Source organism: Ctenopharyngodon idella, chromosome 22 (genome assembly GCF_019924925.1).
Source record: "Ctenopharyngodon idella isolate HZGC_01 chromosome 22, HZGC01, whole genome shotgun sequence".
In the NCBI taxonomy this organism is placed as follows: domain Eukaryota; kingdom Metazoa; phylum Chordata; class Actinopteri; order Cypriniformes; family Xenocyprididae; genus Ctenopharyngodon; species Ctenopharyngodon idella.
The window spans coordinates 13,712,007-13,739,927 of NC_067241.1; the positions used below are offsets into that span (position 1 = coordinate 13,712,007).

At 35.1% G+C, this 27,921-nt stretch overlaps 1 protein-coding gene across 3 annotated transcripts in view; it reads left to right on the forward strand.

The window, feature by feature from the left end:
* The window catches only part of camk1gb (calcium/calmodulin-dependent protein kinase IGb), a 30,916-nt gene extending 6,271 nt beyond the window's left edge, over positions 1–24,645 (forward strand). Inside the window, exons 1-13 of one of the 3 annotated variants that reach the window (XM_051879543.1) lie at positions 3,597–4,030; positions 7,643–7,754; positions 15,718–15,843; positions 17,620–17,694; positions 17,779–17,917; positions 18,061–18,184; positions 18,605–18,680; positions 19,775–19,887; positions 19,996–20,074; positions 20,926–21,013; positions 21,561–21,898; positions 23,570–23,668; positions 23,752–24,645. In XM_051879543.1, coding sequence (XP_051735503.1) covers positions 7,669–7,754; positions 15,718–15,843; positions 17,620–17,694; positions 17,779–17,917; positions 18,061–18,184; positions 18,605–18,680; positions 19,775–19,887; positions 19,996–20,074; positions 20,926–21,013; positions 21,561–21,898; positions 23,570–23,636 — 1,311 coding nt within the window. In that variant the 5' untranslated portion in view covers positions 3,597–4,030; positions 7,643–7,668 and the 3' untranslated portion in view covers positions 23,637–23,668; positions 23,752–24,645. Of the gene's footprint in view, positions 1–3,596; positions 4,031–4,078; positions 4,535–7,642; positions 7,755–15,717; positions 15,844–17,619; positions 17,695–17,778; positions 17,918–18,060; positions 18,185–18,604; positions 18,681–19,774; positions 19,888–19,995; positions 20,075–20,925; positions 21,014–21,560; positions 21,899–23,569; positions 23,669–23,751 lie in introns of those variants that run through there. The other 2 variants (XM_051879541.1, XM_051879542.1) reach the window with 2 other exon arrangements.
* Positions 24,646–27,921: the final 3,276 nt, after the last annotated feature.

Below are 27,921 nucleotides of genomic sequence, written 5' to 3' on the forward strand. Positions count from 1 at the left end.
CACATTGCTGTATTTTGGGTGTATATGTGTATATATATATATATATATATACGGTTTTATTTATTTTTGCATAAAGATAATGCGAATTGGTCAAGAAAACATACATAATTGTCTCAAAAAATATTTTTCTTGTAATTTTGGGGTGAAATGTGGCCTGAAGTAATGTTTGTTTTTACAAAAAATAAAAATCAGTAGGTGTGTACAATCCTGAATGCCATATTTTATATATATAGTTTATTTAAAATGTAAAAACAAAAAGTAAACAAAGAAAAAAGATCAGTAATTTTTGACCAACCTTTTGACTGCCAACGAACTATTAAAAAAGTATACATCTATACATAATTGATATCTTATAGTAAATTTTAATATTTTTATTGTAGACAGTGGTCTTTAATGTCGTTACATGTTTAGTAATAAGAGAGCTAAAATTCCCGTTTGAGATTTACTCAAGCCTATTAAAGAAGGAAGTGTCACACTGCGTTTTATGAGATTATCCTGACTGGCCCAACAGGTCGCATGCAGTAATCTCACCCTTGAGCTCACCGTACGCTGCAAAACAAAACTCTGATGTGGCCCTTCACAAGTGACTTAGGGTTTTCTATTTTAGTCATGTCTTTTCAGTGGCTTCATATTAAATGTGTGATTCAAAAAGCCTTCAGTAATCCCATAAACTCACTCTTATGTTACTGAGACGCGTACATAAACTCTGCCTCATACTCTTCCTCCTGGTAATTGTTGCTGTTGCTTTACAAATATCTGTTTCATGATGACCGGGTGAATCTCATGGATCTCACCTGTCAAGAGCATCAGGCTATATTTCACACCAAAATTACAAGAATTTTGTTTTTTGTGAAAATTATGCACATTTTCTTTACCAAGAAATTACAAAAAATATTAATTACAAAGCTGAGAATGTAAGACTTTGAGCTTTATCATCATAAAATTGAAGCCACAATGAAAAAAAGAACTAAACTCATTTTAATAGTCCTTTTTTCTTTTGATTCTGCTGTGAAATGTGACTTTTGGTGACATTCACATGCATTCAGGGTTAAGTCGCCTTACCATTGCTATCACTCACACATCTGTGTAATGCCTTATGAATGTGTTTGTCTAAATAAATGTTGAGTGGTTATAGGTTGGTAAAACAAAACTTTTAACCTTGATTGAACCTACAATAAGAAATAAGTGTACTGCACTTATATTGTGAATCTTATTGAGGAGAATCATGCTGCAGTGCACATTTTTTAAGTGGACTGAATTTCATGTGGATGTGAACAAATTTCATAGTCCTGAGTCATATTTAGAAACCAGACTTGTGCCATTTAAGAATCCACTTGGCAATGTGCTGAATACCTTAGCAACCATAGCAATGCCATGGCATTGTGGCGTGGGAGTTTTGCACATGCAAACACCACTCAGATTTTCAGAAAATACAAAAATCAAGTTTGGTTTAATGTCAGATAATGTTTTATTGCCAATTCCACCATGTTTTAATGGAAAAGTCCCTTTAAGGCAAGTCTCTCAGGCAGCTATTTCAGTCATGGGAGTACAGCTCCTATCTCTTTGAAACATCAAATTCTCCAAAGCTATTTATCAAGCTTACGATTAAATTTTTATATTTGAAATCACCAATGAAATCTGACAACAACTGTCTCGTAAATTTTGCTTCTGAACACTTAAATCATGACAAAAAAAACTGAATTTTTCAGGCTGGACCAGTCAAAACTGTTTTTTCTTTGTTCTTCAATAATGTTTATGCAAAAACTGGATAGTGTGGATGCTATTTCAGCAAATTAGCTGTCATTGTTACATCTATCCCCATACTAGTGTTACAACGGAAATTTGAGACATATAGCACAAACATCCACTGAGTTACTGATGCTCAAACAACAAGTGTTACAACCATCCCCGGTCTCCCCCTATAGCTTTTTACAGCTGATGCCATTGTAAACACTGTAATTTTATCCCTCACAACCTCGAAACTGGAGCTTCTTACGGTGTGGTGAGAAATCGAGTCCCCCCAGGAATCAGGGTCTCTTTTAGGGGTCTCCTTAATGGGGTGTATTTTTAACGCATGATTATAATTCCTGCAAAATCACGCAATGATTTATATCATTTAAAATGCGTTACAGTGATCATTAATGTCTTTTAAATTTCATGATTCATATACTAGTATATAACTAAAGCTATAGGTTGTGAAATCAAGCATTTCTCTTTCATACTGTTTTTTTAGTTAGCTTATGTACTAGCATAGCATACATCTACCTGATTAGCCTGCTAGCTTAGTTTATAGTAGGTAAGTTTTTTACTTCCAATATCTGTTTCCAGTTTGTTTTAATATGCAATACATAGGCATTCATGTTATATTTCAAACATGTTGTTTGTGTAATAAACATCATACAATAGTGATAGGTTATAATTAGTCAAGACATCACGATAACAACTTTTGATTACTGTCTAGGTCGTAAAGGAGACCCGATTGCTGGGGGGGACTCGATTTCTTATGACAACGGCAACTGCAGTGATACATTGACTTTACCAATATACCCTTTTCACATTTCCGGGTTTTCCAGAAGCAGAAGTTGTTGGGTAAAATTCTATGGCAGTGAATTGACCGTTCGCAAAGACCCGCCCCCTTTAGTTACTGTTGCTATGTCCGACAGGCCATGCCACTCACACGCCACACATCATGTTCTCATGCAGTGAAAAATACATCACGGAGCAAAGAGGACACTGACAACGCATCGACAGACAAGACAGAGCAGGTTACTTTTGATATGAAACATGATGAAAAATGATATGAAGTCTCAAATGTCAATTTTTGTAATTTTTAAAGAAGTTTAAACAATAAATACCATTTTGTTGCTCTTTAATGCGTCGTGAAAGATCGCTGTGGCGCCTCAGTTCAAGCGACTCGTGAACCGATTTTCTCTTCCTACTAGTTCATTTATAGCATCAAATAAGCATGAATGAACAAAAGAAGGAAAGTTGTTTCAACCGCGGAAAGAAGTCAGCAAGTTACACACCATTTTTTCAAGTCAAGTCCACCAACGTTAATCAACAAACTGACTGCTTTGTCGTGCTAAATGGTGGATTCGAGGTTATGACTGGTTAGATCGCCTGTCAATCAAACTCCCAGCGAAGGGTCAATTGACAGAATACATTATATATTTTTGGTGTTCCCAAATAGCAAAAGAGAAACTCAACAACAGTGTTTTCACAACTTTCAAAAAGATGAAAAAAAATAGAGATCGATTGATAACGGCAGTCAGAAGAGAGAAAGATGTCAATATTACCCTCACTCCCATTGCCGCTGTATTAGAAACACCCTCACAGCAGCGTTAACTAGTTTTTTTTTGTAATTTGATGAAAGGGTAATACAATACTAAGTATAGTGTTATAATTGTATATACATTTAAAAAAAAATGAAAATATAAAAAACTTTGCAAAATTTATGATGCTGACGACCGTTAAAACGCGTCATCACAGTCCGTGAAAAGGTTCCATTGGCGATTGGCTCTTTTATTTAGAAGGCGGGACTTATTCCGCCATGTTGCACTTTCTCCCTTTCGTAATAATATGAGTGCACCGACTTTCTATATCTAAAGTCTTTGTTGGCCTAATGGTCATTCACCTAGTGTCAGTTTTAAAATACCGACAGCCTTGTCAAAGTAAAGCAGATTATCTCTTAAAAAATGCTTTGTTTTTTTTAAAGTTAGTCTTTAAATAGTATTTAAATTAGGCAATTTTGTGTACATGTGCTGTCAAAAAATGTTAAAGCTTGATATGCCCGATGATCACCCGCTCTCTAGATATTGGTATTGATAAGGCAATATGCTGACATCACATGACAGTCATTACAAGAGACCTTGAGAATCCGCCTCTGGCCGCTCCTCCTTCATTGACAGCTCGTGTAATCTCCAACCTGTTGGTTATTTCTGCTCCTCTAGACGAGCTTAATCTGTCCAGACTGCAGCGGGCTTTTGGCAGGAGAGTCAGAGCGGGGCATCTTTTGCGCACTTGTCTCTAGGTAAGTTAATAGACGGGACGCTGACCCGAGTAAAGCCGATTTCTGTCCCATTCACAGAGACGAGACGAGACTGAGGCTGCTGCAAAACAGGTCACACTTTCAATTACAGTGCTCATGTTAATGTGCAATTATCCATTATATTTGTATGCAATACATGGGCATTGTAATGTAAAGTTGTTTTTTTCTTTCAATATATTATTTTATCTGACAGTTGTATTGCTCGAGTGCGCGCAACAATTAATTAAAAAAAATCAACTTCTTTTGGATTAATGAGTGATTTGCAAAAATTAAATGCTCGTTTTTCATCCCGTGCACACTGATGATGGTGCATATGAAAGATTCTTGCATACACATGCATTTGGGACGCGTTGCAAATGTCTATATCGTTGAGATCTGCTCAGCATCCTCTCTCCTCGCATCTCATTCTTTGTCACTGCTGTCCTTGCTTGAGCCTCGATAGTTTCTGCAAGAGACAAAAATCGTGCTGGAGTTACAGACCTGAAGGTAAGGTCAAAAATTGGCTCGCCTCTGCTTACTGTATGCATGCAGCATCAGAATGCACATTGTGAAAGATGATTAATGGATCACATGCGTGTGGTTTAAAGGTGCACGCTGGTTTTGTGCATATGATTAGATTAAGACTTTGAATATAAGTAATGATCGTCTGTGTGGGACATCTTGCACCGGGACATGCGCCGCGTGCATGTATTTAATGATCCGTGCTGAGCTGCATGTTTATGTTTATGATGGTCTCGTGAGCTCAGCAGCGAAACATGAGTGGTTAGTCCACACAGACCCCCTGTATATTAAAGGGGCTGCAGAGGAAAGACAAAGCCAGACACGTGCAGAATGTGCTTTAGTGTGAGCAGAGAGAGACTGCAACATCTTTGCATTGATTATTTTGCATTGTTGTGCATTGCAAGATGCATTTTAATATGTGATATACTAAAATTAATTGCGAGTATACTGTGATTAGGAGTGGTTTTGTTTGTTTTGAACCTTTTGAAAAAGTAAAGAATTTTTTTTTATTTTGAACATTTGTTAAATATTGTATTTATTTATTTTTTTAATGAATATGCATTTTCATTAAATTTCTTTTTATTTATAAATTAATTTAATATTTTATCTTCATTTAAATGTTTGTACTTTTAATTATTAATTAGGGCTGTCAAGCAATTAAAATGTTTAATTAATTACATGATGTGGCGATTAATTAATATAATTAATCGCAATTTAATCGCACATTCATTTTGGCTGAGAAATACCCCCAAAAGATCATTTGAAGTCATTATTGTGTAAAGCATCGAATAGACGTTACAAAAAGTAGCTTCAGAAAGAAATATTTTGTTCGATTCAGCATAGACATTTTTACACATGAACTTTTGGAACATGAGGTTGAGTAAATGATGACTGAATTTTCATTTTTGGGTGAACTATACCTTCTTCTTTTTTTTTAATTAATATGGAAATGGGGCTGATTCATTCAGGAGTTAAGTAAATGGTTTTCTTCAGGCTTGTTGGACCGCTACACAGACCGATGATGACATGTATGACATCAAATTTAAAGTAGTAAAGTACAGTGAGAGCGATTAGAGCGCAGACGGCTCTGTTTGCTTTTGAATCGCTCTCGATGTACTTTGATGTCATACACCAATAGGTCTGTGTCGTTGCAAACCCGTAAGACCTTCGTTCATTTTCAGAACACAAATTAAGATATTTTTGATGAAATCCGATGGCTCAGTGAGGCCTTCATTGAAAGCAAGTTAATTTACACTTTCAATGCCCAGAAAGCTACTAAAGACATATTTAAAACAGTTCATGTGACTACAGTGGTTAAACCTTAATGTTATGAAGCGACGAGAATACTTTTTGTGCGCCAAAAAAACAAAATAACGACTTTATTCAACAATATCTAGTGATGGGCGATTTCAAAACACTGCTTCATGAAGCTTCGAAGCTTTACGAATCTTTTGTTTCGAATCAGTGGTTCGGAGCGCGTATCAAACTGCCAAAGTCATGTGAACCATTGAAATTTTGAAACACTCATGACGTAATGAAGCCTCGTTTACTGAAATCACTCTGAACCACTGATTCGAAACAAAAGATTTGGGACAAAAACACTTGTGTAATATTGCACTCGTTTGTCTTGTATGATATTGCTCATATGATCTAAATATGAGACAAAAACTCAAACAGGGGCATTTTTGCCGCCATATTTTTAATTTTAAAAATTAAAAATCTTTCTGACTGCATTCTATTAGCTTCATCGCGCAGTGAGTTGTTGCCCTACATCATATTCGTCATCAATCAAATGTATGTAATGCCAGATGAACTACATAGGTCTGGGGCGGGGCAAGTGCGTTAAATGCGTTAAAAATTTTAATGCGTTATTTTTTACCGGCAGCCGGTATTGGTGATAATGATTGCATGCAACCATGGTGTTTTTTTTGAGACCTGCAGTCCATTCTTGACTCATAATTGGATAATCCTTTTCTCTTGTTACCTAATTTATCTATTAGTGGTCTACTAATAGTCTAAAAATTACTCCATTTTTGCACCTCATTGTACTTAACGACACACTTAGTGGCAAAATAAGTGATATTTTTGGCTATTGAACCTATAAATTGCAACTGACCTTGTGAACTCAGGGGGTGAATTGTTTTAAGGTCAACTCAGAAGATCAAGAGTCTTTAACCCGTTATATAAGTGGAATGAGAGCGAGACTTACCAGAACTTACTCTGTACTGCTAATCCCAAAGAAGTCTTTTTATGTTGGAAGTCAAATCTATTGGATTGCATGTATATTTGAACACCTATTATGAAGAAACCTCGGAAATAAACACAGTAGACATGGTGAAAATGAGCAATTTCTGCTGTCTTTGTGTGCAGTTGATGGGTTGTACAGATGTGTTTTGTTGAAGATGATGACTTTATCAAATACATCCAGTCACTTAGACTCTAAATGATTGGGTGTATTTGATAAAGTCATTTTAGAGGCATGTGGGCACCTTTGTGTTGGGTTTGCACAGGTGAAAGGTCTAGTTGCATGTCTGCATGAATGCAACTCTAGAGATATTTCAGTTAAAATAGAACCAGATGTATTTATAGATATTTCACAAAAATTGACTAAACTCCATAAGTATTAAGACCTGTCTGTACACTGACCAGCCAAAACCTGATTAGTGTTTTCTGACAACCATCTTAAAGCTATGTAGGACAGCCAATGAGGAGCTGTGGAATTTTTCAAGAGTTCAGCGCAGGTCAGTGACACACTAAAACAGGCTGTTAGATGAACACACATCAGTCAAGACTGAAGCCATCGACTGTCCGTCAGTAGATGATAGCGAACATGAGATTTGAGCTGGTTTCTGCTTTGCACCTGGAACCTTAAAGGCGTTTTTGATGTTTCATCTTGATTTGGATTTCTAATTGGATTTATATTAGGAATCAGGCCTCATGGCTCCTGGACTATTAGGGATTGTTTTAGCTGCAAATAAAGGTACATTCAAAAATCTTTGATTTATCGCTTACTTTTTCAGAACAGATTATCACAGACGTAGGTCTTTGTTGGTCACTTTATGAAGAGGTTTCTTTTTTTTTTGTCCTCGCCAGAAATCCCTGTAGAAGCTCACACAGAAATGGGGCGAAAGGAGGGCGACTATGATTGGAAAAAGAGCACGGATAACATCCAGGATGTGTTTGAATTCATGGATGTGCTCGGAACGTAAGTACAAATTTAGTTCCTCTTATTATTCATTGTAAAAGCTGTGAATGGTTTAATAAACATGTTTTTTGCAAAAGGATATTTTATTTTGGAGGTAAATATATACAGAATTTAAGTGCCATTTTATTGTAAGTGATACACTATGACAGCTGATAATAAAATTATTTTTATTTTTAAAAAAAAGAGTAAACTTGGTGGGACACGGTAATTCAAGGCTTGGCATTTGTGAGATTAGTGGTTCATTCAAAAAAACCACAGTAGCTTCAGCTTTAACGGCGTCTTTACATTTTAAGCCTTTTGTCTGATAAAGAAAATTTACTTAAAGGGATAGTTCACCCAAAAATGAAAATTCTGTCATCATTTACTCACCCTCAAGTTGATCCAAACCTGTATAAATGTATTTGTTCTGTAAACAAAGGAAGATATTTGAAATAATGTTTGTAACCAAGCAGATCTCGCCCCCCATTGACTACCATAGTAGGAAAATAAAATACTATGGTAGTCAATGGGGTGAGATCTTCCAAATATCTTCCTCTGTGTTCAGCAGAACAAAGAAAGTCATACAGGTTTGAAACTACTTGATTGTGAGTAAATGATGACAGAATTTTCATTTTTGGGTGAACTATCCCTTTAATTAAATGTGTGATTATTATTATTATTTTTTTTTTGTATTAAATACTTCATTTTATCCTAGTTTAATATGCAGAACCAAGTAAACCTTTCAGTTTGAATCCTTTAAAAAGTGTTAACACTATTGGGTAACACTTTACAATGAGGTCCCATTAGTTAACGCATTTACTCACAACTTTTCATTGTTAGTTCATGTCAGCTCAGGTCTATTATTAGCAGATACAATGTTTGATTTTAATAATATTTTAGTAAATGTGTCATTTTTACTTCATGTTAAAAAATGTAGTTAACTAATGTTGACAAATCGAACCTTATTGTAAAGTGTTACCCAGTATTGGTGATTATAACATTGCTCTGTTTATTCATTTCACTCAACCAATTACATGAGTTTGGGGGTGGGACTCTTTGTTTGACCAGCCAATAGCAGATGGGAGAATTTTGGATCAACTGAGAATAACGATTTTTTTGTTTCAAATAGACGTTGCGATTCTTCCGCAATTCTGAACAGACAACTAAACAAAATAACGTTTAATTTGAATAAAGTATTTTAAAAATCTGTTTGAATGGATGATTCAATGACTCACTCATAAATACTTGCTTCATTACTGAATGAATCAATGTTTTTGAACGAATCTCTTGAATGAATCATTCAATCACAAATACATTTTTAAGTCACTTGTCGCCACCTACTGGCGTAACGATGTAATGATACAATCATTATTTGAAGCGGCAAGTTATTTCAAAAGGTTATTTGCTCTATTTTGATTGCGTCCGTAGACATCAGTGTTTATATCCGAACTATAAACTTTTATCCCAGCTCTTCTGTGATAATTTGAATATTTGTAACACAGAAATAATGATTCTGTGTGGTTGAAAACACTGTTTGTGAAGCAGTTTCATACCTAAACATGACAACTGCTCTCTCTGGGTCAGATCTTGTGATTTTGTCAAAGGTTTAATAGACACAGAAGAACTGTGTCATTTAGGAATAAGATCGTGTGGGTGTTCCAATCGAGATCGTGATCTTAACTCTGATCGTGATTAATCTTGCAGCTCTAGGAGAAATATTCAGGAATCTTTAAAGTTTAAGTTTAAACTTTTTTGTAGACTGTTTGATGATGCTACACATTTCATCTTGGGGGAACAATTATTATTTAGATTATGAATAAACTTTAAATGTGTAAGCTTATATCGATTATCCCATCTGAGCTACTTAATGGGTCTCAGACTGTAAACCAGACAGCAATGATCCGGCCCTGTTGTCCTGAACCGGTTGTGATGTCATTGCTGACTAGATCGTGAGCTCAGCAGACATGAGCAGATGTACACTGTCTTTGCTGACTGTACAGCGATCACTAAGCAGAATAATGTTTCGTCAAGGCTGTTGTCCCTCAATACACTATGAGATCAGAAACATTATTTGGGATGTTTGTTTCCATCCATGTTTTACGGACTTTCGTAACTAAATAATCAGCTACGGTGTGATCCAAAAGTCTTAGTCTTCATTTGATTGGCTGATGTTGCTTGTTGAGGGTGTGAGTTTTATTCAGTGGAGTCTGTAGTATTCAGGTCGCCCTGCGTCTGTAGGTGATTCAAGGGTAAAGCAGAGGTTCACTTTGGGAGACAACAACAGGGATCACAGACACCAGGGAACAGCTAACGGGATGGAGACAGCTTTGTGATAATCTACCGGGCATGGCCTGCAATGTGCTTTCTATTACGCTAATGATGATGTTTCGTGTAAATTATTATGCCTAAAAAAATGTAGATAACACTATACTTCCACAGTTGATTGATTACATTAAGAATTGCAAACATTTTTTGCATTACACGTTTTCTGAAATGTTGCTGAGGCATTATCTAATTAAATATGCTCTAATTTGCATACATTTCCAGATCAGAAATCTGAACACTGGGTAAATCCAGGTTCATAATTCTTGTTTTGATTTGTTTACTTATTATTAGAGTTTTAAAGGTTTTTACTGAGGGGATTTTGGATGTCTCTTTTGATCACTCCATAACAGTCAGGAAAAAATGGTTTTAAAGAATAAAATGTTGTATAATATCAGGCAAATGGTCACACTTTAGTTTAGGGTCCAATTCTCACTATGAACTAACTATTAACTATGACTTTTGTCTCAGTAAACTCCTAATTACTGCTTATTAATAGTTAGTGAGGTAAAAAACAACCCAAGATGAGTTGAAAATGGACAAACCCAGTGATTGGGTTGTTTTAACCCAGCAGTTGGGTTAAATGTTTGCACAACCTGCTGGGCAGTTTTATTTAACCCAACTATTGTTTAAAAATTACAGTATTGCTTGCTTAAAATATGTTGGAAATTTACATTTATTATTATGTTAAATGTTTAATAATGAATAATAATTAAAAAAATAAACATTTATTAAATTGCTTATTAATAAATGTTCACCTTTTGATTATTATTGTTGCCTCTAGTAATTAAGTGTCTGATTTTTCATTTCCAACCTATTTGGGTTCATTTTAAGGCAGCCATATAGTCATTTTTAAACAATAGATGAGTTAAATAAAACTGCCCAACACATTGGGCAAACATTTAACCCAACCGCTGGGTTAAAACAACCCATTCACTGGGTTTGTCCATTTTCAACCCAACTTGGGTTATTTTTAACCCAGCATATTTTAGAGTGTAAGTTTAGGTATTGGGCAGGATTATGGGAATATGGGAATTGTCATGCTGAATAAGGCATTAATATGTGCTTTATAAGTACTAGTAAACAGCCAATAATATCCTAGTAATATGCATGCTAATAAGCAAATAGTCAATAGTGAGAATTGGACCCAAAACTAAAGTGTTACCGGCAAATGATATATGAACAAACCCCTCTGAAAAAAAATCAGAATCAGAATATAGATTTCTTGCTCATTTTAAGAAATCGGTCTTTAAAAGATATGTCTTTTAATTGAAATGTATTTTAAAGGCTATTGTTCACTTAGGTCTATTTTTATTACCACAAAAAAAAAAAAAAATCCGATTAATCATCAAAATAATCAACTGATGACTTGATTACCAAAATAACTGTTAGTGACAGCCCTAGATTAGTAAAAACATTTCAAAACACACCTGCATTGTTTTACAATTTGTGACTTTCAGACGAATAAAAACAGTTTTTCAAGTCACACATTTCATCATTGAAGATTTCTAAAAAATAGTGTTAAAATATCATCTCGTCTCGTGAACACATCATGTAGCGTCTCATCTCGTGAGCCAAGTGTAAAATAAACACGTTTTTCAGATTATAGCGGAAATAAAACATGCAATGAAAAGCCAAATAGCCCAAAATCTCAAAATTGTTGTGCATTTTGTCTGTAGTGTCTCGCCTTAATTGGCATGTACTTCATTTGAGCATTTTTAAATCTATTATTTTTTTAGTAATAGTAGTTTTTTTATTATTTTTTATTATTATCTTATTAATGTATTTTTTCCACTTTTTAATTTTGGAGAATTTTGCCACCGTGTTTTGAGACCACAGTGATATTTTAATCGAGATAGTATTATAGTTTTTGTAAATATTTTCAATTAGATTTTATGTTTATGTTTTAATTTTAATTTCAGTTAAAGTTTTAGGGATTTTGTTATGTGTTTTTGACAAGTTTTTTTTATATATATGTCTATATAGTTTTTATTAATTTTTTTTTCAGTGTTAGTTTAAGGGGTTTGTTTTGTACATCAAGTTAAACTAGATTAAAATGGGAAATGTTGCTTTGGCAATTAGATGAAATAAAATAAGTTTATGTTTTTTATATATTTTACTTCAGTTCACAGTGTTGTTTTATTTCAAGTAAGGAAAATGTTTTTTTAGGGTTTTAGTTTCAGTTATAATAATAACCCAGTTTGAGACCATATTCAATTCAAAAACAAGGTGTGAATTTTTTTTTACAAGTTTACAATCCATACAGGTCATAAAGTGAGATAATGATCTAGTTTCAGCTATACTTTCAAGCATAAACTACTGCGTCTAGAGAGCTCTGTCACGACCTGCCCTTGCCTGTGGGTGTTACTGGCACCAGTGGGGCATATTGGGCCGTGGGGAGTTGAGCACAGTGGTTTCCTCTGACAAAAACAACCTGAATTAAACTCCCACAATCCCTCAGCAGGCTTCTACTGGAGTTAACACCCATCAGGATGAAGTACGACATCTAAAATTGGCTTGAGCCAGAGATTCTATGATAAAAAATCATGTTTTTATGTATTTCAATTGCAGTTTTTTCTGCCTTTGGGCACATTGCGTACACTGACCTTCAGTTTGAGCTGTATTTAGTTTTTATTTATTTATTTATTCATGCATTTCATTAAAATCCACAGTATTTGATGAATTCAGGACTTTCTAAAGGATTATTTACTCATGACCATAGGTGAAGGTAAACGCACATCTCTGAGCTCTTGCGTTCAATACATGAAAAAGGTGTTGTGGGAATATGTGATGGATGAGGGCAGTGTCAGGGAGACGTGTTTCGTGTGCGTGGGAGAACGAGATTGATTGTCGGAAGCCATCTGTGATGTAGCACCTCTTTTGTAACAGGCGTGGTTTAAGCATTACGAATTCAGTGCTATATCAAAAATAAATATCTACACTGCAAATAAAAAAAGTATACATTTAAAAATATCTATTTATGGTGCTTTAAACTTTTATTTTAAGTAGTAGCTAATGTTATTAAAATACTGTATTCAGTTTAGTTAGATTTAGTCTATATTGAAATAGAGCTGCATGATTCTGGATAAATTGAGAATCATGAATTTTTTTTTTTTTTTTTTTTGTTTCAAAATAGTGATGATTCTCCCACTATTCTGAACAGACAACTAAACAAAATAACATGTAATTTACTAGAGGTTCTGACAAAATATTAATTGCTGCAGTCTATTTAAAATGTTTTATTAATTTGAATGAATTATTTTATTATTATTAAAACGGTTTGAATGAATGATTCGATGACTCACTCATAAAGACTTGTTTCATTACTGGATGAATCAGACATTTTGAACGAATAGTCATTTGTCGCCAACTAGTGGCGTAACGATGTAATCAATACAACCGTTATTTGAAGCGCCAAGTTATTTTCAACAGGTAATTTGCTCTATTTTGATCGCTACCGTAGACATCAGTGTTTATATCAAAACTAAAAACTTTAATCCCAGTACTCCTCAGTAGTAATAAATGCTGCAATATTTTATGAAAAATAAGAATTGTCCATTTCATGGTGACTTTAAAGGTGCTGTATGTAATTTTTTTTGACTCTACTAAAGCATAAAAATTCTATAATATGTTTGCAGACATTTGGGAAACATGCTAAGTTCACATAGCCAACTTGTTTCTTCGAAAAACAATTCTACAGCCAGTTATTCTATTTCGAAATGTGCATTCCGTGTCGGAATGTCTGTTGTTGTTTTGGTCTGTGTGATCCCGCCCACTGCCAGTTTACCCAATAGGGTTGCCGTTGGCAGAATGGACGCAAGCAAATGAACTGGGTCAGAGATCGCATATTCTACCCAGAGCCGTTTGTTTTCAACGGCTCTGATTCTACCCAACCTAAAAAGCCTCAGCATCCATCTGTCCAGAGCCGTCCAGAGACATATCAAACTCATATAAACTCATTAACTTATAGTGTAAGGCTCGTCGCCTTCCATTGTCAATTGCGCTCGTTCCCGTGTCCTCAATTTGGCAAAGCGCAAGTCTGAGGATGAGGGGGCGCGGGAAACAACTCTTTTCGATATTTTGAATTTGGGCTGCAGTACCCATTTCAACCACTAGCTGTCAATATTTCATACTGCATTTTATACAGTTACTTTTCAGGTACATTTTTCTTCGTCTGATCTTTTTAAACGAATTAACACAAAGATGCCGTTTAAAATTAGAACTTTCAGCGTATTAAACAATGATAAGAGTATTACATGAATAATATGAAGATTTGCAGCAGGTAAACCAGTACTAGTGATACCATATGTAATCTCAGCAGCTGTTCTTTATAGCCTGGATAAGACTGTCTAATTCAACCAATCCCATGCTAATTGTAACCTAGCCTCTTTCCGTCGGAGGCCTTACAGTGCCAGGTGACCTGGTTGCAGGCCTGTGTTTACCTGGATACCGGAGCCATTAGCGTTTCCGTTGCGTAAGGGATTTCACATGTAATCCTCATCCCAGGACAGCTATTCCAGGTTACAGGTGAGGAGAGCATGGAGAAAAGAAAATGAAGCCCTTTAGGTGATTTTCCAAAGCCCTTACCACCACCAGACATTAAAAAGAAATATTTTACTGATCGTTTTATGCAGTTTGTAAATTCAGAAAAAAATATTGTCCATTTTTCCTCATTAGTTTCTCGGATGTTGCTAAGATGTTCTGAATGGCTGTTCGGGTGTTGCTAGGCGGTTTCTAAGGTCTTCTGAGTGGTTGCTAGGGTATTGTTAAGCAGTTGCTACTGCTAAAGTATTCTGAGTGTTTGCTACGGTGTTGCTACACTGTTTCTAAAGTGTTCTAAGTGGTTGCTAGGGTGTTGCTAGGTAGGTGCTAAGGTTCTCTGGTTTTTGTTAACCTCAACTGAATCTAAAACTATTAAAACGTTTCTGTTAATTGAAATAAAGCTGAAATGAATATTAGATGAGAAAATTTAAACGAAAATTAGACTGCAATAAGTTTGCACTAAAATTGCTAACTGGAAATAAATCAAAACTAAAACTAAACTAAAATTAGAATGGAAATAAAAATTAAATTTAGCCTAAATAGTAGTATTTAAAACAATAATAAAATAAAAATGACAAACAAAAAATACTAAACCTTAATCTAAAATTAAAATAAAATCAAAGTATAAAAATAAAAGCTAATTTAAAATATTAATAGAAACTGTAACAGTATACAAATAGTTCTAAAATACCACTGGTTCTGAGTGGTTGCTAAGGTGTTGCTAGGCATTTTCTTACTGCCCCAGTTCTACAGGATTTTTTTATTGTCCAGACATTTAGTATATTGATGTTTTTTATTATAAAATCTATTGCACTAATAGTAATTGCTTCACACATTACTTCACACCAGATCTCGCCAGAGCCCTGGCCTCTTTCACATGCTGGCAACGGTACACGCATTTCTAGCTGTTAATAAATAAATGGCTTGCAGTGTGGCACGGAGGTCTCAGCAGGGTTTAAAAGGTCGCATCCTCGCCTTCATTAAAACCTGCTTTACTCTCAGGGGGATGTGCCACACCGGCTTCACATAAACCAGGATCATGCTCTCTCTCAGAAAAACATAATCCCAGGTAATTGTACATATGACCTTACCCCCATCTTTCTTTCTTTGCTTTCTCTAGGGGAGCGTTCTCAGAGGTCTTCATGGTGAAGGAGAGGAAAACAGGGAAGCTTTTTGCTATGAAGTGTGTGAAGAAGAAAAACAAAAGGGACATCAACCTGGAGAACGAAATCGCTGTGTTGCGGAAGTAAGAATGAAACCGACACTAGCTGTGATATAAAAGTCTTAAGCTTTAAACAGAATACTATTAGCTATGCAATTGAAATGGGAATTAGAAATGGAAAGGAAATAGAGATTGAAACTAAAATTCAAACCCAACGTAGGACATTAAAATTATGGAAGCTTGTTTCTGCCACAGAATAAAAAATGTTAATTGCGACTTTTTATCTCACAATTCTAACTTATCATAATTGTGAGTTTATATCGCACGATTCAGACTATTTTTCACAGAATTTTGAGATATAAACTTGCAATTGTGAGTTATAAAGTCTGAATAGCGAGATCACAATTCTAAAGCTCAAAATTGAGAGTCTATATCTTGCAATTTGGACTTTATAATTTGCAATTGAGGGATATAAACTCACATTTATGGGGGGGAAAAGTCCAAATTGAGACATAAACTCATATATTTTATAATTTGGGCTCGCAATTGTGGGATAAAAAGTTAATATCTCGCAGTTCTGACTTTTTCTCAGAATTGAGAAATTATATATCACAATTTCGACTTTATAACTCGCAGTTTGCGAGTTTATATTTCACAATTCTGAGAGAAAAAATCAGAAATGTGAGATAAAAAGTCACAATTGGTAAAAAAAAAAGGTAATTGCGACTCACTTTATTTTTCGCAATTGCGAGTTTATATCTTGCACTTCTGACTTAATAGCTTATAACTGTGAGTTTATATCACACAATTCAGACTATTTTTCACAGAATTTTGAGATATAAACTTGTAATTCCGAGTTATAAATTCTGAAATGCGAGATCATTTTTTCTCGCAATTGCGAGTTTAAATCTTGCAATTTGGATTTTATAACTTGCAACTGAGGGATAGAAACTTGCATTTCTGAGGGGGAAAAATGTCAGAATTGTGATATAAACTTGTATATATTTTATAATTTGGGCTTAACTCGCAATTGTGGGATAAAAACTTGCGATTCTAAGGAAAAAAAGGAAAAAAAACACCAAAAACTTCTGACATTTTTCTCACAATTGAGAGTTTATATCTCGTAGTTCTGACTTTTTCTCAGAATTGCGAAATATAAACTCACAAATTACGAGTTACAAAATTGAAATTGTGAGATATAATCCCTCAATTCTGAGAAAAAAGTCAGAAATGTGAGATAAAAAGTCACAATTACCTTTTTGGAATTATGGGAATTATGGAACTTTTTTTCCTCGCAATTGCAAGTTTATATCTCACACTTCTGACTTTATAACTCATAACTGTGAGTTTATATCACAATTCAGACTATTTTTAGATAATTGCGAGTTATAACGTCTGAATTGCGAGATCACAATTTTATCTTGCAATTCGGACTTTACTACTTGCAACTGAGGGATATAAACTCGCATTTCTGAGAAAATAAAAGTCTGAATTGCAATATAAACTTGCACATATTTTATAATCTGGGCTTTATAAAGTGCAATTGTGGGATAAAAATTGGGGTCACAATTCTAAGAAAAAAGGCAAAAAAACTTCTTACAGTTCTGACTTTTTCTTGCAATTGTGAAATATAAACTCGCAAATTCTGAGTTATAAGCCTAAATTGTGAGAGATAATCTCTCAATTCTGAGAAAAGAAGTCAGAAATGTGAGAGATCAAGTCACGATTACCTTTTTTATTGTTTTATTCTGTGGCAAACAAGCTTCCATATTGTAAATGCATTTGAAACAACATTTATCTGATTTTAAAACAGCATAACTCTATTTCTTTATACTAACTTCTTAATTTGTTCCCATATAGGATCAAACACGACAATGTGGTTTGCTTGGAGGATTTCTATGAAAGTCGGACACATTACTACCTGGTCATGCAGCTGTATGTATTACTGCCTACTGAAGTTACTTTAAATCTCTTCGTGTTTTTATGGCATGTTGTTAAATTGCTCGTATATCCCATCAGAGTTTCAGGCGGTGAGCTGTTTGACCGGATCCTGGACCGGGGCATGTTCTCAGAGTTGGATGCTAGTCAGGTTATCAAACAGGTGCTGGAGGCAGTCAGCTACCTGCACAAAAACGGCATAGTACATCGTGATCTCAAGGTACAGAGACGCCACATTCACACAAACATATGCATATATCAATATATACTGTAGATATACATATGTATATATAGATGAAATCAACAGACGTGGACTTAAAGCCACAAAACTTTGAGCTGTCTGGATCTGTGTTCTCTCTGCAGCCAGAGAATCTGCTCTACTACAGCCCTGATGAAAACTCCAAGATCATGATCAGTGATTTCGGCCTCTCTAAGATGGAAGACCATGGCATCATGTCCACGGCCTGCGGGACTCCAGGATATGTCGGTGAGAAAGATAAATGAGATAAATGAAGTTTTTGACATTCAGTGAATGTCAAAGCACAAGAGACATCTCAGTCTGTAACCTAAAAGGCAGATGGTTTTTCATTCATGAAACTGCATTCACAACACATGAAAAGTTGAAAATATTTCAACTTCTTCCATGAGCAACGAACGTGACGCGACACAGCGGAACCCACAATTCAGTTCAGCAACGCATAACATCACCCATTCAAAGTAAATGAGAAGCGTTAATGCTGACGCCCCTTGTGAATGCACTGTTATTTCAATTAAAATTTTTAATTAAAGTCATTTTTCAAAACAACATGCACTGATGAATCTTGCACTATAAAACCAGAGACATTTAAAAAAAAAAAAATAAACAAGGTTGATGATTTTAACATCATGTATTTGTATTCACTCACAGCCCCTGAAGTGTTGGCTCAGAAACCCTACAGCAAAGCTGTTGACTGCTGGTCTATTGGAGTCATCACCTACATCCTGTAAGTCCCTCCCTAGCAGGAATGTCATTTCTAAGAAACCAATTTTGCACCAAATGCAAATTCCGAGTTGGACTGTAAACAGCACTGTTATTTACAGAGTGATAAACAGATGCCAGGGTCTTAATTTGGAAACCTAAAGCTTACTGTTTGTCAAAACTGATAGATTAGCAGTTTGAGTCAGAATGAGGCCTTTTATCCATGCTGTTTAAAGTCACGCAGAATACACAGTGCAATGTAGGTCTCTTAGATAGAAGGCGCCCCCTGGTGGAAATCTAAGTTTTCATTCATTTATTTGGTTAAACTTTAATTCAGTAGTCCACTTTAGACATTCTGCTAACTGTAAGTGACTTTGCAACTACATGTCAATTAACTCTCATTAGTTTGCAACTACACTCTAAAAATGTTGGGTTAAAAACAACCCAAGTTGGGTTGAAAATGGACAAACCCAGTGGTTGGGTTAAATGTTTGCCCAACCTGCTGGGCAGTTTTATTTAACCCAACTATTGTTTAAAAATTACTATATGGCTGCCTTAAAATGAACCCAAAATAGGTTGGAAATTAAAAATCAGACACATAATTACTAGAGGAAACAATAATAATAAAAAGGTGAACATTTATTAATAAGCAATTTAATAAATGATTATTGTTTAATTATTATTCATTAAAAATGTAAAAAAAAAATGTTAATTTCCAACATACTTTGGGTTCATTTTAAGCAAGCAATACAGTAATTGAGTTAAATATAAAACTACCCAACTGCTGGGTTAAAACAACCCAATTGCTGGGTTTGTCCATTTTCAACCCAACTTGGGTTGTTTTTAACCAGCATTTTTTAGAGTGTAGATGTCAACCAACTCTCATTAGAGTATTAGTGGAAGAATAAGTTGACATGTACTTGCTCAGTTACTTATAGTCTGCAGAATGTCTGTTCGGCGACCATCAAAATAAAGTGTTAGCAGATATTAAGCAGACAGTCTACTAATACTCTAATGACTGCTAGTTGATGTAGTTGCAAAGTTATTTATAGTTAATCTAATGTCTAAAGTGGACTATCAAAATAAAGTGTTACCATTTATTTTGCTTTATCTTCACAGTCTCTGTGGATATCCTCCTTTCTACGAAGAAACTGAGACTCGTCTGTTTTCTAAAATCATGAAGGCGCAGTATGAGTTCGACTCGCCCTTCTGGGATGAAATCTCTGACTCTGGTTAGCATCCAATACAACCATTCATTATTGATCTAAAACTCTCTTATAATTCTGTAAAACACACCTGGAACTAGAAGCCCTTAACCTCATGTTTAATTATCTCTCTAGCAAAGGACTTCATTCGCAACATGATGCAGAAGAATCCTAAGATGCGGTATGATACAGAACAGGCTCTCAGACACCCCTGGTGAGTGACCGCAGGACACTTTTTATTGCTCAGATTTTTGCAGAAAAGTATTCTTGTCGCTTCATAACATTAAAGTTGAACCATGCTTCTCATGCTTGAGCTTCCGTTTACCAAATCTGAATGCGCTATGTACGTTCGCTGATCAATGTTATGTGAAGAAAAGCCTAAATATGCAGCAATCATGTCTTGGATTAAACCGCTTAATTCATATGGATTTTATTTTACGGTCTCTTTATGAACATTTTGGGTGAATAGACTTTCAAATCTCTCAGATTTCATTAAAATATTTAAATGGATTGTATAGCACAGGTCAGTGTTTGTTAACTAAAACTGTAAAAATTGTTTTGAGTACTTAAAATAAAGCAGAAATAAAATAAAATATGAATATTAGATGAAAAACTTACACTTGGCAATAGGCTAAAATAAAATAAGTTCAAGTACTAAAATGAATAAAATAAAGCTAAAAATAAATATTAAAAACACAAACTAATAAAAATGAGGAAAAAAGCAAAAATACTAAAATTAAAATAAAAATAAAAACTGAGAATATAACAATTATTCAAAAAAATATTAAAAATATTAAAAAACTATAATAGTATCACAATAATACTAAAATAACTCTGATAATTCTGTCTTAATTTGACGAGAAATATTGAGTTTGTATTGAGATCCATTTAATCTCATTTAATCTCATCACAGGAGAAACAAAACCCACAAATCACATATAAGATCGACAGTTGTTAGATTAAACTGGACTAAACTTCTTCCTGTCTTAAAGCCTGGTTAAAAGAGGAAACGAAATCCTTGTGTTTTCCACCAGCTCTGGTTTTAAATCCAGCTTTGTCCTCTAGGATTATAGGAAAGACGGCCCGGAGTCAGGACATCTACCATTCCGTCAGTGAACAGATCCAAAAAAACTTTGCCAAGTCCAAGTGGAAGGTAAGGTCATGTTTCATAACTCAGTGTATTCTCTGTTTGGTGTTTGTCTCATGGGGTTTAGTCTCAGTTGGGTTTTTCAGATGATCCCTGGTCTGATTACACAATTTAAGACGTTGGTTTGGTCATCCGTCTTGCCTATAATTGCTCCATCTGTGTGAATATCCGGAACAGACCAGTTTCAGTTAGTTACAGCAATCTGATTTATGCTTTGAGACACCTAAAGGTGTACTTACTATTTTTTTTACCAAATCAGAAAAAGATAAGTCAAGAAAAATTAAAAAAGTTAACTGGTAATGGAAATGCACTGCATTATGGGAAACAATACTCATTTTGTATACTGCATGCTGCACATTTTGGCAAATGTAGTAGATCACCTGTGTCTTTTATTCATACAGAAAAATTAATTTGATTGTTTTTCATTTTACTTCATGTTTCAATATACAATCAAAGTGTGATTCGATACTAAAATATAACTGAAACTGTTTATTAGCTTCAGTTCTTTCCTGCACTATACTGACTATCTGAAATCATGATCTCGTCACTCCAGCGAGCCTTCAACGCTACAGTGGCCATTCGTCAGATGAAGAAGCTGCAGCTGGCCCACTCTCAGACCTGTCTGAAGCAGATCCCTCCAACTGTGCCTGAGATCAAGGTCATCGCAACATCCACACCTGAATCCGTCCGCAAGAAGCTGTTCGCCGAGACCCCCGAACAAAACGGCAGTGTGCCCAGTAATCAGATGAACTTGCCGTCCAGCTCCACCGAGTCAAAGAGTCAGTACCACCCGGTCCGGGTCAGTCACAGCGAGACCACCCATGTTGGGACCCTTACCATTGCAGAGAAGGGCAAACATGTGTATCACTCGGAGCCAGCTGATCTAAATGGGTAAGTGTTTGTGTTTAAAGGTCATGTCATGGAAACATGATCTATGTTTGATCATTTGAAATAAAACTCTAACACTGAAAATGTGTTATTCAGAAACCATGATGAGCACATTAACACATGACCTCCTATGTTTACATACTGTTCCTGAAAAAAATGCTTAAATCAGCTAGCTAGACTAACTAAGAACAGTTTTTTTAGCAACTCAGGGCACGTTTACACGACAATAATGTACTAAAAACAGAAAAATGTTTCCTTTGTTTTTTTTTTTCATGTACAGACGACAACGTTGTCAAAATGATCCCCGTTCAGAGAGATCTGCGAAAACGACTAAAAACGCTGTATTCTGCTACCAGGCCAGTAGTTGGCGATGTCACTTTGTAAAGAAACATTACACGCCTATAGACTGAACATACTCATAATACACACGCGCATGACGTCAACCTTTTCACAAATTCATATTTTTGTAGTTTACATGGAGATGATAACGTAATCGTTTTCAAAAACGTGCACTTTGAATGCCGTTTTCAAAAGTTTGCATTTTCAGGCCTCTAAAACGCTGTTGTCGTGTAAATGAACGGACAAAATGCATAAAAAGTTTTCCATTTTTAGTTGAAAATGCTGTCGTGTACACATCCCCTTAGTGTGGGCATAGTTACTCATTTCACATTCGAGAAGGCTAGCCAATCATGATAGAGGTAATTTACATCTTAAAGGAACAGTGTGTAAATTTTAGCGGCATCTAGCGGTGAAGTTGCGAATTGCAACCAACGACTCAGTCCACCGCTCACCCTTTCGAAGCACATAGAGATGCTACGGTGGCCAACACAGGACAAAGATGTTGTCTGAGAGAGTATCCAGTCAAGCAATGAGCAGTTTAGGGCTACTGTAGAAACATGGCAGCGCAAAATGGCGACTTCCATGTCAGAGGACCCGCGGTATATGTAGATAGAAATGGCTCATTCTAAGGTAATAAAAACATAACGGTTCATTATGTAAGGTCTTTATACACCACTGAAAACATAGTTATGTATATTACTGTACATTGCATTTTTGTCAATAGATGCTCCTAAATATTACACACTGGACCTTTAATTCTAAAGATCAGAGAGAAGGTGAACAATTGTCATGTAAAACTAAATAATGACGTTTTCGGTGCAAGAAACCCTGACTAACATTATTAGTGGATATCATGAGTGTTTTAGTTTGCCAAAAGCTGTTAGAACAAGATTTAAATTTAATGTGATATTCATAACCAATTTTCAGTGTTGTTATTGTTAACTAAAACTTTTTAAAACTTAAAATAAAATGATAATAGTAGATGAAACTTAAACTTAAAAAATAGAAATGTTGCTTTTGCAACTAACTTAAATAATGTTAAGTGCTAAAATGACTAAAACAGAAATAAAAAATTTAAAAAATAATTTAAAAATTAAAATGGGTGAAAAAAAGAATTCTATACAAAAATAAAAGCTAATTTAAAACCTAAATAAATACTATAATTGCAGATAAACAGTGCAAAAACAACACTGCCTTTTCCCCTTCTGTAATCTGAAATATTCTTGAGTGAAACAGGATATTTAAAGAGAAAATGTGAGACATGATTTGATTTTATCTATTGAGAATTGATTTGCTTTCCATAACCGCTCTAATTGTGTACTTTAAATTCTTCAGGTACGCAAAAAGAAGCTCCAACCGAAACGGGCAGAACCTGCAGACTGGTGTTTGCTCTGTCATGTGATTGGCTGCGTTGGAACTTTGTGATTTTGACAGGTAAAGCTGACAGATTTATTGTTTAATAACACATATATGCATATATATATGCTAAATGTCTCCGTATCTTGTGCTGGCTACAGGTCTGTGACCTTTCACCCAGCCACTAGCAGCTTTCTGTGGGCAGGTCCTGCTGCTCTGCTCTGGTCAAAAGTGTTGGCAAGACAGCAGGCCACCGACCCGCACCGCTCTGAAATACTGATGTTTAGGGGAGTGCCTCCATATTTAAACACACACACACATGCTCACAGAGCACAAATACAACCTGTCACACACTCAAAAAAGACACAGTATCCCTGTAAACTCAGAGACCTCACCTAAAACTTTGTATTTTCCCTTGAGGAAACAGTTTTACATTATCAAGGACAATTATTCTCTCTGTATTAAAACATTTGGAGCAGGGGTCCGTGTAACTGGACGCTTGTATAAGGAGTATTAATTCTGTGCTTTTGTACATTTACTCTCTGTGATGCATGGCTAGTTTGTATTGTGCAATAATGTGTACCGCAGAAATGTGAGTGTGTAAAACACTGTAAGCTTATCGATGTTAGATGTACATCCCTGGAATAAGACACTAACTGAAGATCCAGCCTTTACTTTATTCGTTAAATAGGTTTTTTGGTAATTTATCTAGAGTGAAGGTTTATTTTTCTAATGCAGAAATTATTATTGTATGTTTATCCATTATATATTTTTGTCATAATAAAGCAGATTAAAATGATTTAACGCCTTTTCCCACCACCATTGTGAGACTAGCCCTTGTTTTGTGCACTATAATGCAGTACTATACGTGACACACATGTACTTTACTGTTAGAAATACTGTACTGTAACTAATTATCTTGTAAGAGATTATAATTAAGTGTCCTCTGAACTACTAAAAGGGTTTATGTTTGTGTAGACTGCTATACTGTCAATGCTTTGTGCAATATTTTTACCAATAAACCCTCAGATTCATCACTTATGCCCTTTTACAAAGTCTTGATTTTGTTTTTGGGGTCTACTAGATTAGATTTTCATGCTTGAATGTTAAAAAAAACCCACATTATTTCTTCATGTATTCGACATTGTTGCAGCTCCTCTCTTCCCAGTCTGTCAGTATCGCTCTGTTTAGTTCCTGTCTCTATGAAGGCCCTCTTCCAGAAAGCACAATGTGCTCTGATTGATCAGCTGGACCAGTGTTGTGATTGGTCAACAAAAGGTTCTCTTTAAAAACCTGTTATTTTCAGACTGACATGCATTTTAGGATATGCATATGTCTAATTTACATTCAGATATTGTGATAATTGGAACTTTTTTATATGGTCCTGGTAAACAAATTATGACTGCCCTCAATACACTGCCTGACCTGGACTCCTAACTGACCTGTAGACGTTTTGCAGGTCACTCACCTGAGCTCAGATTAGCACGAGACTGATTAGTCATCATCACTGTCATCCTTCTGCTGCGTGTGTAATGCATGAAGGACACCGCTGATGTTATGATCCATCTTACCGTCATTTACTGCCACCTGTTTACTGATGATGTGCTAAATAATATAAAAAGTAAATAAAATATTTAGCATTTTTAGCATTTGACTTTTTTTTTTTGATCATAGCACGTTTCAATGTTTGATTCAAATGAAATTATATATATATATATATATATATATATATATGTGTGTGTGTGTGTGTGTGTATATATATATATATATATATATTGTTTTGAGTCATGTTATTGATAAATACAAAAAGTTCTGTCATGAAACTCTAGATGGCGCAGGCTGATAGGTCCTTATCTCAATCTGCTTGCAATCACATCATTCTCTATAGGGCACAGCTGATTGGTTCCTGCTGTATCAGTAGCCAATGAGCTCGCTGCTCAGCCTTCAAATACTTGGTCAGTATTTGCTGTAGCAGCTGCAGCATGCTTTCAGAAACCCTCCTTCCCCAGCTCCACCTGTATCGATCTGTTACGGGTAATTCATGTACTCAATATTGTACAGCAGCAGCATGTCCTACTTGCTCACAGCAGTGTGTTGTGTATGTATTGGCAGTAGCAAATCCCGTACTTGCTCTGATGCAGCAGCAGTAACAGCAGCAGCAGCAGCAATAACGGCAACTGCAATAACAGCAGCAGCCGAAATAACATCAGCAATAACAGCAGCAGCAATAACAGCAGCAGCCGCAATAACAGCAACATTAACAGCAGCAGCAGCAATAACAGCAGCAGCCGCAATAACATCAGCAATAACAGCAGCAATAACGGCAGCAGCCGCAATAACAGCAACATTAACAGCAGCAGCAGCAATAACACCAGCAGCCGCAATAACTGCAGCAATAGCAGCAGCAGCAATAACGGCAGCAGCCGCAATAACAGCAGCAGCAGCAGCAGTGTAGCAGATCTATTCCACCAAGAACAAACATATCAACATTGTCATAGTCATTACCATGACAACACAAGTTGTCATGAGGGAAATGAGTTCCTTCCTGTGTTCAGTGTGAACGGTCACGTCTGCTGCTCCAGCACGGGCTGCGCGTGTTGAACGTGGTTTCCCAACACTGTCTGTGCATCTAGGGAAGAGAGCATGGCTCATATCAGAGCCAAACAGGTCAAAAGTATCTGATGAGGCAGCATGTCTACAGTGAGTCCCTTACCCAACATTCAACTGCCTTCTCACCTCATATGCAAGCAGCCTCCCGAGAGACACAGCACTGATGATTCTTACTCCATTTTCAGGATGTGCTTGACATTTCTGAAAGTGAAAGGTCAGCATGTTTGCTGTTTACAAACTCCATCTTAATGCAAAATCATTGACTCTTGCAGTGTTTACAACCTGTCTTTGAAGAAAAAGATATTGCAGTGGCTTAAATGATTAATGGTGGCATAAATGGCATATTGTGTTTTGCTTTTGAACTATTGATAACTGCTTAAAGACTTTTTCAATTCCCCTTTAAACTTCATAAATACAGTATCATACCGTTGCAAAGCCTTAATGTTAATTTAAAAATAAAATTAAAAGATTAAAACACATGTTTTATATAAAATATATAATTATATTTAAATTAATTATATTAAATAAAAAATGCAGCTCATGGTATTATTAATACATTTCAATTGTTTTATTTGAAGACATTTTTGTTTACTTTTGAAGCATTTAAGAACCGTTACGATAAACTTGCGTTATATTATTGGTTCTTTATTTCATTCATCAGGCTTGTTAATATAAGAGCACGATCAGAGGGCAGTGGAGTAAAGGTCATTATAGCCAATGATGTGGCATCTCTTATCATAGTCTAATTTCCTGTCTAAAAACAACAAACAGGAGGAATTTACCTCACCATTATAGCTTTCTGACAGTAAATTTCTGACGCACCTTATGTATTTTTATTTCCCTTTACTTACTAATGTATCACTTACAAGGTACCACAGTATTGCTATGTTTATTTGCACATTGTACAATGGAGATACAGTACCATGTGATACAATTATTGTTTGGAGTATCCTGAATCTATTACCTTAACCTTCAGGGTTACATGATTATTAATCAATTATTAATAATGGTTCTTATTACTATTAATGTTTTTGATGCTTAATATTTTTGTGTACATTTTTTCCAGGATTATTTGAATATAAAGTTCAAAGGAACAGCATTTATTTGAAATAGAAATCTTTTGTAATATTATTTTGATTATTTTTTATTAATAATTAATAATATTCTATAATATAATTATCTTTACTGACAATTTTGATCAAATTAATGTGCTTGCTGAATTAAAGTATTAATTTTTCTTTTTTTAAATCTTACCCTAAACTTTTGACACAGCTCCCACAAAAAATATTAATCCGCAAAAATGTTTTCAACATTGATAATAATAAGAAATGTTTCTTGAGCACTAAATCATCATATTAGAATGATTTCTGAAGGATCATGTGACACTGAAGACTGGAGTAATGATGCTGAAAATTCAGCTTTGATCACAGGAATAAATTAAAATATTTTAAAATAGAAAACAGTTATTTTAAACTAATATTTCTCTGCTTTGACATTAAATAAACAGCCTTGGTGAGCATCAGAGACTTTTTCAAAAACTTTTTAGCTATAAAAGCACCATGTTACCACTACAGTACATTTTTTAATGTTTTAAGACCTATTCTATTCCTCACATGTCTTTGTTTACGTTTCATATCATCCAGGCCGACTGTAACGTGTTTTACCTTTCCTCACAAAGCCATAAAAATAATCTGTGAACTTTTAATCTGTGTAGATTTAGT